The sequence below is a fragment of the Panthera onca genome, chromosome D3, assembly GCF_046562875.1.
Source record: "Panthera onca isolate mPanOnc1 chromosome D3, mPanOnc1 haplotype 2, whole genome shotgun sequence".
Taxonomy (NCBI): Eukaryota; Metazoa; Chordata; class Mammalia; order Carnivora; family Felidae; genus Panthera; species Panthera onca.
Window position 1 is genome coordinate 9,651,486 of NC_138350.1, and position 13,522 is coordinate 9,665,007.

The 13,522-nt window shown below is 59.1% G+C and overlaps 1 protein-coding gene across 1 annotated transcript; it reads right to left on the reverse strand.

Annotated features, from left to right (window-relative positions):
- Window positions 1-148: 148 nt before the first annotated feature.
- SDS (serine dehydratase) lies at window positions 149-8,479 on the reverse strand. The gene is made up of 8 exons (XM_060612390.3): window positions 8,274-8,479; window positions 4,966-5,120; window positions 4,593-4,632; window positions 4,202-4,341; window positions 4,005-4,096; window positions 3,547-3,774; window positions 1,670-1,794; window positions 149-1,011 (listed from the first exon to the last, which is right to left on the reverse strand). The coding sequence occupies exons 2-8, from the start codon at window positions 5,116-5,118 to the stop codon at window positions 803-805; spliced, it is 987 nt and encodes a 328-aa protein (XP_060468373.1). The 5' UTR covers window positions 5,119-5,120; window positions 8,274-8,479; the 3' UTR covers window positions 149-802.
- Window positions 8,480-13,522: the final 5,043 nt, after the last annotated feature.

The following is a 13,522-nucleotide window of genomic DNA, read 5'->3' on the forward strand; positions in this document are numbered from 1 at the left end:
CACCGGTAGGGGGCTCGCTGCTCTGCTCCCAGCGGTTCTGTGCTAAGTCATTCGGCTCCCAGGAGGCCTTCCTGGCCTCGTCCGCCTCTCCGGCTGGTTCCGCCTCCAGTGGAGGCAGCCCTTGCCCCAGCTCTGGTTCGGCGCCCTTCCTTGCTTCCTGCTCGCTGTCTCCCGGCGCGCGAGCCCAGCTGCGCGCAGGGTCCTGGCCTCCGTGTCCTCGGGGCCCGAGGTTACAGGGGTGAGGGTGCAGGGAGCTCGCTGTTGAGAGTCGGGGCCGCGAGCGGGCGGGTGGGGTGGGGGAGGGGAGGGAGGCCGACTGCGATGGAGGAGGAGCCCAAAGGACCTTCAGTCCATAAATATATTGTTTTCTTTTTCAACGAAAAAGTCTGCAATTAGAAAAACGCCTGAGGGCGGGGCTGGGCGGGGCTTAGGGGAGGGGGGAGGGCAGCTGGTTCTCAGTTCTGGCCCCTGGCCCCGACCATGGCCCCTTCCAGGGAGGGGGCCCACCCCGCCCTGGGGACCTGGTAGGGGACACGCGGGCAGCCGTCGCCTAGCAGGGGTGGCCAGGATAGTCGCGCGGAGACGCCGGAGAGGTTCAGATCCAGCCTCGCTGGCGGCCGACCCGCCCCCCACCTTGGGGCTTCGGCCCCTCAGCCCAGAAGGAACCGAAGGAACCGCCGGTCACCGGCAGACGCAAGAATAATATTTACAGTGAGACGCTGGATAAAACTCCAGCTCCCCCGGGGGTACCTACCCCCCACCCCCGCCCCGGGTAGGGGAGGCCGGCCGCCGAGAAAGGCCCTCACTCGGGCAGCCCGTTCTTCATGCCCAGCTGTTCCTTGAGGGCCCGCAGCTGGCCCAGACTGATGTTGCTGCCGCCACAGACGATGACCACGAGGGAGGACAGCGGGGCACGGAGCTTCCCCTCCGCTTGCAGCTTCTGAACCACGCGGCTGTACACGGCGGCCAGGGCCGCCCCGCAGGCGGGCTCCACCAGGATCTTCTCGTCATCTGCCAGAGGAGGGGGTGCTGAGGGTGGGGCCTGGCTTCCGCGGGGGGGGGGGGGGGGGGGGGGAAGGGGACTGTTGGGTCCCTGGGAAAGACTCGGGGCTAGGAGTCTGGGCACCAAACCTCCCATCGCTATCCTAGTTGACCTTCGGAGCCCTGAGGCAGGGCTAGGTCTCACCCGGACCGCTCCCACGGATGAATGTTAACTGACCGAGCACTGTGTTGAGAAGGCTTGGGTCGTCACTTGAGCAAGACCGCCATGGTTGATTAGCCAAACTGACGGCTGGTACAGGAGGATTAAGTGCTCCCTTTCGTGTGTGTGTGTGTGTGTGTGTGTGTGTGCGGGCGCGTGGTCCCTGTCCTAGGCTGAATCCAGAAAGAGCCCAACCGCATCACAGACCCACGTCTGAAGCCAACCCTGGGGTTGGCTTTCCTTTTTCACCCTGGCTACCAGGAAGCTCCCTGCTATCATGGTTATCAGTCCTCTTCACTTGTGGCTTTGGCCTTTCTAGTTATACTGCTGCCTTGTATTATCTTTCATTAACGGGAAGTTCTAGCAAGGGGTGGGAGACAGAACTGTGAGGAAAATTTGTCGTGAATGGGATCTGTTAGGGCACGTTAGTCCCTGAGCCAGCAGGGCTTGGAAGGACTTGGCACATACCCACAAACTTCTCAATGGCGGCCACAGCCTCCTGGTCCGAGATCACCTCAGAGAAAATGGGGTGCTCCTGAAACAGCTTCAGGGCCTGAGCCCCCACGGTCTTCACGCACAGGGCCTTGGCCACGCTGGGAGAGGTGGTGATGGAGAAGAAGGCCGGAACGGGGGAAAACAGGAGGGAGGAAGGCGGCAGAGATCGGGACGAGGAGGGATAGAAAGAGAAAAATGGATTTGAGAGGGAGGAGGGAAGTGGGGTCCACGGGCAGGGGCGCGGGGCATGCCCTCTGTGGCTGTAAAGCACTGAAAGGCCCCAGAGGCTCCCCGCCAGAGTGAGGTCTCCTCATAAGACGCGGAGGCGTGAGTGGGGCGAATAGCCTATCCTGATCCACGCGGACGGAAAAGCCCCCTTGCGGTTCCCTGAAAGGACGCCACCCGCTCGACCCTCCCTAAGCTGGGCACCACTCTGCCCGTCCAAGTCCCGTCCCGCCCTTCAAGGCTCAGGATTCAGGCCACCTCCTCCAAGGAGTCCCCCAGGGACTCCAGTGCCTGTGTCTCCGGACGGAACTCTCGAACGGTCGGTCCTCCCCCCCTAAACAGACAGAGCGACCCCTTCTGGAGGGAGTATGAGGTACCACCCGTTTTACGCGCGTTTTTAAATCCTCACGGCTGTGTTTGCCGTTCCACTGGTTCGATTCCGTGGAAGAGGAAACCCAGGCAGAGAGCACGCGGGTCACTGGCCCACGGTTACGTGTTCAGGGAGTCGGTGGTGTGGGCACCCAGAGCAGGATCCACGTAACCCTGGGACCTGCACGCGTAATCGGTGCCTTGTCTTTCTCCCCGCCCTCCCTGGAGTCATCGTCGGCTTCATTCCCAGCTCACCTCGCCCATGAGCACCTGCAGCCTGAACCACCTGAGCCCTGAGCCCTGGCACGTGACTCGGGGTAGGCACTCCACCCTTATTTCAATGCCCACGGCGCAGGATCAGAGGCCAACATGGTGGCTGCTGGGTACCAGGCTCAGGAATCCACAAGGAGGTCTCACCTGGACTCAGTCTTCCCTATCTGAGATAGGGACCTGTCTACCCAATATCTATTCTAGCTGCACACGTGGAGACCCGATAGGAAGACATTCCCTGCAGTAGTTGTGGCCATGTGACTAAATGCTGGCCAGGGAGAGGTCAGTGGAAGTACTGTGTCTTTAAAGGCAGGGGGCATGGCTCTTTCTGGCCAGATGGACTGTGGGTGTGACAGTTGGCACTTAGGCAGCCCTTCTGGGCCGTAAGGCTACATGATGAGGATGATGGAGAACAAACTCGAGGAACCTGGACCCCTGGCTTCAGGGAGCTCCCTGCCCCGAGACCGTGTACCTCTAGACATGTTTTTCACTTTACAGAGAGGAAGTAAAGCTCCATCTTGTTTAAGTCACTGTTACGTGGGCCTCCTGTATAACGTGCCAAACCTAATCCTAATTACATACCATCTGTCAAAGGTTCGGGGCTGGAATATGAACTCCTTAGGAGCAGGGGCTGTGTTTGTTCACCACCCTGTCCCCGGGATCAGCAATGCTTGCACCTGTTAGGGGCTCAGGAAATGGTTGGCAGATTAACGAGGGGTGTAAAACCCCGTGGCAGGGGCCTCGATCAGTGATTAACAGTGAACTCTTCATGTGAGGAAACGTGACGTTCCTCCTACAGAGTCACACAGACCTGGGCTCGGTCCCAGCAGACCCACTCTCTGGCCGTGGGACTCTGGGCAAGTGGAAAGCCTCAGTTTCCCCATCTGTAAAATGGGACGGGTAGCGGGGATCTGCCTCGCAGCGGGCACCGAGGTGGGCTTCCCAAGGCCTGCTGAACATCCGCCGGAGGGGGCCCCGCTGCTCACCTGGTAACCTGGGGCAGGGAGACGAGCTTGCCCGCGGTGGTGGCGGCGTGGAAGCTGTGGGCTCCGGCGGTCTCCATGGCGATGACGGGCACGTCCGCCCAGCCCACCTCCTGCAGCCCCTGGACCACTCCGCACAGCAGGCCCCCGCCACCCACCGACAGCGCGATGGCCCCCGGCTTTGCACTCAGCGTCTCCTTCAGTTCTTTCACGATGGAAGTGTGGCCTTCCCTGGAGAGTTAGGGACGGGGGGGGGGGGGGTCAGGGCTGGGCTCCCTGGAGACCCCACAGGGGCTGGGGGCGATCCTGGAGACGCTCGTCCTCAACCCAGGCGGCTGACGGGCTCTGGGCCAGTCGCCTCCTCCCCACCTCCACCTGGGTTTCCGGCTGCCCGCATCAGTCACCTGCCCACGAGAGCCCTCTGTCGCCCCCTGCACCGGGTGCCTCTGGGCTCCACATACCAGATGAGGGGGTCGTCAAAGGGAGGAATGTAGACCCAGCCCGGGTTGTTCTTTGCCAGGGCCTTGGCCAGCTCAAAGGCCTCATCCAACATCTGCAAGACCACAGGGGAGGTTGGAGAGGGTGAGGGGCTGGGGGGACCCTGCCCTGCCACCAGGTGCCCCCCCTCCGTGGTCCCTGCCCCCGGGTTGGTGCTCACCTCACCCACCACCTTGACCACGGCGCCCTCATTCTTGAGCCGCTCGATGGTGAGGGCAGGTGTGGTGCTGGGCACGACGATGGTAGCAGGGATGCCCAGCTTCCTGGCGGCATAGGCGGCTGCCATGCCTGCGTTGCCCGCTGCCGGGGATGGGGTGGAGAGCGTGTCAGTGAAGGATGGCCTGGGAGCCCAGCTGGGACTGTCGTCCCCAGCCTCGGGGCTCCGAACACCCCCCCCCCCCACGAGTGACTTCCCGCCTCCCCCCCTGGAATTCCGAACGGGGGCTGCCGCGGGCGTTTGTAATGGCTCGTCCCTCGCTGGGGAAACCAGGGCCCAGAGAGGTAGAGCGCCCAGCCCTGGGACACACAGGAGGAGGCACGCCGCCACTGACCCGAGGAGCAGACGAAGTGTTCACAGCCTTGCTCAGCCCACTGTGGAGACAAGGGGAGAGGGTCAGGCCCACGTCCCAGGCTTTCCCCGGGCTCTCCCCTCCCCCAGGGAGTAGGACTTCGTATTGGCCTTGCCTCTCCGCGGATATCGCCCCTCCCCAAAGGGCCTGGCTCAGGGAAGGGTGCGGGGAGAAAGGCAAGCAAATGACGGCTCTGGGACGAGTCCACGGGCAGACCCTCCCGCGCGGGCACCGCCTCTTTGGGGGGAGTGCTAACCGCGGCTGCGTCGTGGGACTTCACACAGCTCTGGCCTCGCCCTGTCGAGGGGAGAGGGCCTGCCCCCCTCCCTCAGACGACGCGGAGCCCATCCCATACCATCCTGCAGAGATGTCCGATGCCCCGGATCTTGAAGGAGCCTGAAGGTTGGACGCTGTCCATCTTGAGATAGACGCTGGTGCCCGCCACTTTGGACAGGGACATGCTGTCACGGACGGGGGTCCGCACGTGCAGGGGCTCTCCAGACGTCATTGCTGGGAGGCGGGAAGGAGACCCAGGTGGTCGGGAGAGCCGGCCCCGGGACCCTCGGCGTGCCTGCCAGCGGGCCCTGCCCTCCCCTCCCACGAGGCCGAGGGAAACGCCCACATGAGAAGCATCCCGGACGCCTGGATTCCCATCTCAACTGAGCCACCTACTCACCAGGTGACATCAGACGAGCGAGGCCCCCTCAGCTCCAGCTGCCTCGTCTGTAAACCGGGGGGGAAGCCCCCCCCCCCCCCCCGACCAGGGCACACTGTGCTGGGAAGCTGTGAACTCAGAAATAGCATTGGGACCAGATGGATTCGCAGGGGCGGATGCAGAGCGAGCTGCGAGACGGTTACGTGCTAAAGAAGGGGCAGGACGGCGGGTGTGTACAGTCTGTGCGAGGACATGGGGACACACACACACACACACACACACACACACACACAATCCATAGGCTTCTGCGGGCATAGAACATCGCAGGAAACACACAAGAAACTCGCTAGGGTGAGAAACTCTCTCTGGGGAGAGCGGGCACTCGGCATCCCCTTTTGTGCTATTTAACTATTTTGCTACAAAGAGGTATTGCCTCTTTATTTAAACACGTGTATTTTTTTATACTAACCTTTGGAAAGCCCTGTACCCAACTAGGGAAAGCTTTTTATTATTATTATTTTATAATAATTACTATATTGTTTATTAATTGCGTATGAAGCGATTACCATGTGCCAGGCACTATTTTAAACTTGACAGATATATATAGTTTAAGTTTACCTATTTATTTTGAGAGAGAGAGAGAACATGAGCAGGAGAGGGGCAGGGAGAGAGAAGGAGAGAGAGAATCCCAAGCAGGCTCTGGGCTGTCAGCACAGAGCCCGATGCGGGGCTCAGTCTCATGAGCGGTGAGATCATGACCTGAGCCAAAACCAAGAGTCAGATGCTTAACCGACTGAGCCATCCGGGCGCCCCTAAGCTTTGCCAATATCAATTCACTTATTCCTTTGACCAATCCTGGGAGGTGCCATCATTATCCCATTCTCCTGATGAGGACAAAGGCTCGGATTGTGTTTCCCAGGATGGCCCCTGCAAGCCCTTCCCATCCCTTCATGATGGGACACAGATGCTTTTCTCAGTGAGAGGCGGGCTCTGTGTTTCCTCCCCTTGAACCCTGGAGGAGGGGGGTGGTCTGTGGCCGCAGTTGGAAAAGACACGATGCGATTTCCAAGCGGTGGTGTGCTTGTAAATGTTCAGCAATGGACTCTCCCAAGACAAAGCCCCGATTTGTAGCGGGCGCACTTCTGTACTGTACGTAACCTTCTGCAAGGCCACTCTCGAGCTACCAACATGACGTCATTGCCTGTGGAGCTGGGAAGAGACGGCACAATCTGCTGGCTCCAGTGCAGCCCTGCTCCCCAGGCTAAGTCACAGAAGGGGACACAGTCTTCGCCTGGCTGTCTCTCTGGGGCAGCTCCCCTGTCGAAACCCAGCTGCCAGGATGGGAGTAAGCCCAGGCCTCATGCAGAGGCCACATGTAGGTGCCCCAGACATGGCCAGCTGATGGCCAGACATGGCGGGGTGACCTTGAGATGTCACCCTGCAGCCATCTGAGAGACCCCAGTGCGAACTGCCCCAATAAGCCCCAGGGCCATGACAGACAACAATACGATGAACGCTGTTGACCTTGGGGCAGTTGGTCACACAGCAACAGGGACCGGAATATTAATGTGACTTGCCCAAGGCCACACAGCTAGTTAGTGGGGGAGGCAGGACTGGATGAGACAGTCTAGCACCTGGGCTGCAGGCTGTGGGCGTGGCTCAGGGCTCCCCTTCTGCACGGGCTCTGGGTGATCGAGAAGCTGAAGTGGCCCAGAGTCTGGCCACCACACACGTCCCTTCTCCTCCCGGAGTCTCCCCAACTCGGGCTGAGCCAGAACTGATCAGCGGGTGGTTGCGCGGGCAGCCTGTCTGGCCCTCCCCATGTCCTTCTCCGTCCCACACACGGCTGGCTGCCTCTCCCCACCCACCCCTGCCCCATTTCCAGTGACCCACCCGGTGCAGCCCGCTCTGGCCACGGCCTCCAGCTCAGGCCTCTGGCTCCCAGAGAGGGCCATATATGCCTGGCTCAGAAGAAAAGCGAGGGATGGGGTTCCTGACCACCTCCCCAGCCTTAGCTCCCCCACATACGGACAACTGATGTCTGTGTGAATTAACTAACATCCAGGGCCTGGGAGCGGGAGGCCCTGAACGGATATCACTTCTCCCCTAGGTCTCCTGAACAAAAGCCGGAGACTAGATGCACCCCATTACAGAAGCGTCCCCATATCTATTTGATTATTACCCTCCTGGGGGTTACTCCTGAAACAACGGCACCCCCCTTCTGGCTGACAGGACCCCTTGTGCGTGTCGCCAAGCTCTGGCCTCAGGGAGCTCTTCGGGTTGGCAGTGGGGGGCATCCCCCCAAGACTGCTTTCGGGCGGATTTGGGAAGCCTCTGCCCCCACCTGGGTCTGGTTGCACCACGGATGCCTTCAGATGAGGGGCAGGGACCCCCTATGGGCACTGCTCCCGCCAGCACAACATCCTGGGGGGGGTTGCCAAACACGGAGGAGGGAGGGGGCTGGAAGCTGCTGTCTATGTGTCCCCTCTCGCTCAGAAGTCACTCCCCCTCGGGGCGCCTGGGCGGCTCAGTCGGCTGAGCATCACGACTTCGGCTCAGGTCATGATCTCCCAGTTCGTGGGTTCAAGCCCCGCGTCGGGCTCTGTGCTGACAGCTCAGAGCCTGGACCCCGCTTCGGATTCTGTGTCTCCCTCTCTCTCTGCCCGTAACCCACTCGCATTCCGTCTCTCAAAAATAAATTAAGAAGGAGAAGAAGAAGAAGTCACTCCCCCTCTCATAGCAAGAGCTCAATAAAAACGAACTCTCATTTTGAGCGCATGATCTCATCTCACCCTTCCCACTGCCTGATGAGGAAGGGTCCGTCATGACCCCCATTTTGGAGAAGAGACCACCGAGGCCCAGAGCTAGATGCCAACGCAGCCGGTCTGGCTTCAGAGCATGGGTTTTTACGCTCCACGGACTCTACCTCCTCGCCTTGGCCTGGAACCTGCCCCCTCGCTGGGCCGCAGGCACTCCAGTCTGGGGTGGGGCTGAGGAGGGGTACTTACCTGGCCAAGGCGGCTGGACAGAGCGAGCAAGCCGGGAAGGGACGGCCAGGAGGTGATCTAGATGGATGGACTGGGTAGATGGGCCTCGGACAGATGGAGGGTAGCGGGGCAGGTAGAGGGTCTCCCGATTTGTCCCAGGGACTACCGGTCTGGGCCTTCGGTCCCAGGCTTTATTCCCCGGGCGCCTCCCGGCAGCCAATGGAGCCCCGGGGCTGGCCACGCCCCCCGCCAGGCCCCGCCCCTGGCCGCTGGCCCGGGGGCTTCCGGGAGGGGAGGGGGAAGCTGGCCGGGCTTGTCCTGCCTGCGGCTCCCTCGGGTCTCTGTCCTCGGTGGCCACCTCCCTTCCCCACCCCCACCCTCCCCCAGGGCCTGCGGGAGGATGGCGTGAGACGGTGCACTTAGTCACTAGCAGGTGCTTGGCACCTAGTGGGCCCCCCCGGGGAAAGTGGGTACTGTCACTACCCTCATTTGACGACAAGGGAAGCGGAGACCCACGTGGTGACAGAGATGAGCGGGCCCGGGACCCCAGTGGGCTACAGTGTGAGCACAGGTCTCCGTTGCGTTCGTTCCTCTGGCGTTCTCGGTGACGCTTTCGTCTCGAAGGGGCAGATGGCCTTCTGGGGACCACCCTGGCAGGTGGGGGTTCAAGTCCTGGCTCTGCCGGTTTACTCGCTGTGTTGCCCCGGGCAGGTCCGTTTGCCTCCTGGAGCCTCCCTCTGCTCATCCGGAAGATGGGGGTGGGGGGGGGGGTGGGGGGGTGAAAATGGAACCTCCCTCCGCGGATTAGATGACCCAATAACGTGTCGACCTGCGGGGCCCCGACCGGAGTGGGTGTGCCCACTCCCTGCCCCGTGCCGAGCCTCCTGTCTGTCTGTCTCTGGCCGTGGGCAGGGGTCCGTAGGCCCCCAGGGGTGCTGCGCGCACACACGTCCGGCTCGTCTTTTCCGGCCCCTTCAACAAAGCCCTCTTGTCCCGCTGGCCAGGACGAGAATAGCAATGAGGCCCGCCCAGCCGTCCCTCTCACGGGGTGCAGCAGGACTGAAGACGCGTGGGCATCGCCAAGCTCCCACGCGGTAGGCACAGCCTCCCTGTGTGCATCTGAGCGTATACAGCCGGCGCTCACGACGCCCAAGCCGCTGCCTGCGGCCCATCCCGTTCCGAGTGCGGCCGTGTGGGGTCTCGCTTAACTCTGGAACCGCCAGGCGACTGGGCATGTTGAGCCCCCTGTCACAGGTGAGCAGACGGGCTCAGGAAGTCGGAGTTCTCGGCAGACGCAGGACTGCGGGGTGGGGGAGGGCGGCCGGGAGCTGCCAGGGGTGGGGCAAGTCGAGTCTGTCTTTCCGGAGACTTCTGCCCGTTGTTTCATTCGCTTCAGCGAGAATGTGTCACTGCTGTGATTTGAAAACCACCCCGTTAAGACAGCCAACCGTGTGAGCGTCCGAAAGAGGAACAAAGGCCACAGGTACGCCCCTGTTGTGGACATCCGCCACTTGCTCCCCTGTGCCCCCTCCCTGGAAGGCCTGGGGGGAGGAGGGGCAGCCATCCCTGTGCAGACCTCAGCGGGATCAGTTCGGGCCTGTGACTCTCCCGTCCCGGGGTGTGGCAGCTTTCATACAGCAAGTGAGTCACTTTTCTGACGGGCCCATGTTCAAATCCAACTTTGGTCATCGACTTGCTGTGTGACCTTGGACGAGTTACTTAACCTCTCTGTGCCTCGGTTTTTTTTTTTTTTTTTTTTTTTTAACTGATAGTAGTGTCCGCTTTGTAGATTTGTTACGAGGATTGAAACCGAACTGGCGTAAAGTTATAAGGATCGTGTCCGGCGAGTGGTGGACCCTTGAGAGGTGATGGTCATCCTTATTTTCTGGTACCCAAGAAGGCGTTTGAGTTCTTAGCTCTGGGTGATGGGGAACAAGGGCTCTTCTCTTCCATCTAGTCCTCCTTTGAAAGGGCTTCAGAAGTAGGGGGCAGAAAGTGCAACTCACCCTCTCCCATTTAGCAGATGGGCAAACTGAGGCCTGGATCTATCCAACGTCGGAAGGCGAGGGGGCAGCGCAGTCCCCGTCCCGGGACGAGGGATGGGAGTCTGGCTGGGGAACCTTGGGCAAGCTGCCTCCCTCTCCCGGGCCTGCTGCTTCTATTACATCACACCTTTTCCAGAAGCCTCCCCGAGGATGGCCAAATCAGCGTGTCCTTGGCCGCGGGAGGCGGGGGTTCTGACGATTGTTTTCACAGCTCAGAGAGGAACGGGCAGCTCCCCTCTCTGTTTGCCCGCCCTGGCTGGAGCCGCCAGCCCTGCAGTCTGCTGATTGGTTAAGGTCTCCCGAGCCCGTCAGACCTGGGTTGAAACTGACACCCGGGTGTGACCTCAGAGAAGTCACTTAACTTCCCTGAGCCTCAGTTTCTTGCCCCCAGAAATGGGGACGATGATACCTCCCGGGTCTGGGTATTGCAGCCTCGGGCCGGGCACAGAGGAAGGGATCCATGAATGGTAGCTGCCGTTCTGATCGTCTTCGATCTCATTGTCGTAATCCAGCACCTTCCCACTCTTGCTGGTCCCCTGGCCCTGAATCTCCCTTCCTCATTCATGTTCCCTCCCCAGCCAGTCGTGGCTTAGTGCCTCTTTGGGATTCTGCAGCCTGGCGGCCCCTGGAGTCTCTCCCTGGGAGCTCAGAAGCAGCCTTAGGGCAGGTCTGTACGGACCCCTTCCCTGATGGATTCCCCTCTATCCGCCCAACATCCTGTCGGGCACAGGACAGCCCCCCACCAAAGAAACACAAAGGGTTATCTGGCCCCAAATATCAGTAGTGCCAAGGTTAAGGAAACCTGCGTAAGGGTAATATGGAATGAGACCCATACCTCCCTCATTCTCCCTTCTCTACTTCTATTAATATGACCAGGAGAAATGAATTAACCCACCCGGGTGACATGTGCTTTATCTAAAAAGCTGTTGTTCTGTATCCAGCTACTTCCCAACCGACCTCCAGAGAAGTTAAAAGATTTTTTTTTTTTCTTGGTGAAATTAACCCAATCAGATAAGGCCTATCTTGTTTTGGACGTGATGCACTTAACCTCTGTGATTTCTACTGTGGGGCTTGGCATTCAGTCCTCTTCGTGTTCACTCGCCTGGCTTCAGTTCATCATTTGATTCGATTGAGACTTTGTGACCCCTCCTTCGGTCATTGGGCAGAGCCGTCTGTAGGGACGCCTCCCGGCTTTGCGTCATCCGAAAATGTGACAACAGTCTCTTTGTGGGCCTTTATGGCTAAAACTGGCCACGGCCAAGGTCAGGACCCCAGGGCCACACTGGGCCTCCCCCTTGGGCTTATCATCACCCATCAATCAACATGTGATGGGTGGAGTTGGCTAGGTCCAGATGGCTTCTGAGGGATTTTGTCCAAAGTTCATAGAAAAATCAAGATATTCGCAGCAGGATTAAGTCTCAGACCACAAACTCCATGTGCAACAAATGGAGACTTCTTTATTTTCCCCTAACCCTGCTTAATTTTTTATTTTAATTATTTTTTTGAATGTTTATTTTATTTATTTTTGAGAGAGAGAGAGAGACAGAGACAGAGTGCGAGCGGGGAAGGGGCAGAGAGAGAGCGGGAGACACAGAATCCGAAGGGAGCTCCAGGCTCTGAGCTGTCAGCACAGAGCCCGACGCGGGGCTCGAACTCACGGACCGCGAGATCATGACCCGGGCCCAAGTCGGACGCTTAACCGACTGAGCCACCCAGGCGCCCCCAAGGCTAATTTTTATTTATTTCATGCAGATAATTAGCTGGAGGCAGTGAGGGTTTTCTCCTGCTCACCAGAGATGACAGGGACATTCAGGGGCCAAGGCGGTACAAGGTGGGGTGCCGGGTGGTTCTCAGCTGTCTGCCCCCTGACCCCAGCTCGCCTGGGGGCCCTTCCTCCTTCCCAGCCACGTGCGTCCTTGTCCTATAGTCTGGGGCCTGTGGCAACTGTTCCAGAGAACGCTTGGAAATTCAAGGTGTCTTCCCCGAGTTGTGGCCACTGCCACAAACCCTTTCTCTTGTTGTTCCCTCCTTTCCCAGAGGCAAAGAGCACCCCCTGCTTGTAGAACGCCCCCCCCCCCCGCCTCCCCCAGCAGTGGAACTGGGGAGTAGGTTCCTTCCAACTCTCAACTTTGCAGGACATTCGTGAGCCAAGCTTTGGCAGCTTGCAACTGTCCACCGAGGGAGTGGTGACACCACGGACATCAGCCGATGCCGTCAGTCAGGACTCTTCTTCCCTTGCTTGCTTGCTTGCTTGCTTGCTTTCTCCATGTGTCTTTGTCTCTGTCTCTCTCTCCTCCCCGGGGAGGGAAGTAAGGGGGAGGGAGTGATAAGTTCATAAGCTCCAAAGATTATTCCTCCCTCACACACGCCTCACCGCATGCATTTTCCCGGCCACGCAGACGAATAACCGGCAGAAGGGAAAAACTGTGCTGATGATCCCGGATAGCTCCCGTTCGCTGCCCCTTCTTTATCTGAGGCTTGCAACCGATCTCTTTTCCAGCTTCTTCTCTGTCATCCGCTAGCTTCTCGACATCTCTGTCCCAGGGCTGGGCCTGTTTCTGTCTTCGCTGTGAAACACAGGACTTCTGTGACAGAAGCTCTATGTTAACGGGAGTAAAAACAGCCCCATTATGTAAGTCCTCTCGGAGGAGAAGCTTTCTGCACAGAATCTGCTTGTAAGGGGTATTGTTTATTTCCCGCTACTTTTGTAGGTCTGGGGGTAGGGACTTTGAAAAGCCCCTTTTTACATTTTAGAACAGGGTTAGACGGACCGAAAAGGAACTCTAAAACTGTGTAGACAGTGCAGGGACTTCCCGGATACCCGGCTTCCAGTGTCCCCTGTTATTGTGGTACATGTGTCACAGTTACGGATCCAGGACGGGCGCGTGGGGGGCTCAGTCGGTTGGGCGTCTGACTTCGGCTCGGGTCATGACCCCGCGGTTCGCGAGTTCGAGCCCCGCGTCGGGCTCTGTGCTGACAGCTCGGAGCCTGGAGCCTGCTTCGGATTCTGTGTCTCCCTCTCTCTCTGACCCTCCCCTGTTCATGCGCTGTCTCTCTCTGTCTCAAAAATAAATAAAAACATTAAAAAAATTTTTTTAAATAAAAAAAAAAAAGATTATTGATCCGATATCGATACCCTGTTACTCCCTGAAGTCTGTGCTCTATTCAGACCTCCTGGTTCTTCCCTAACGTCCTTCCTTTGCCCCGCAGTCCCATCCAGGGGCG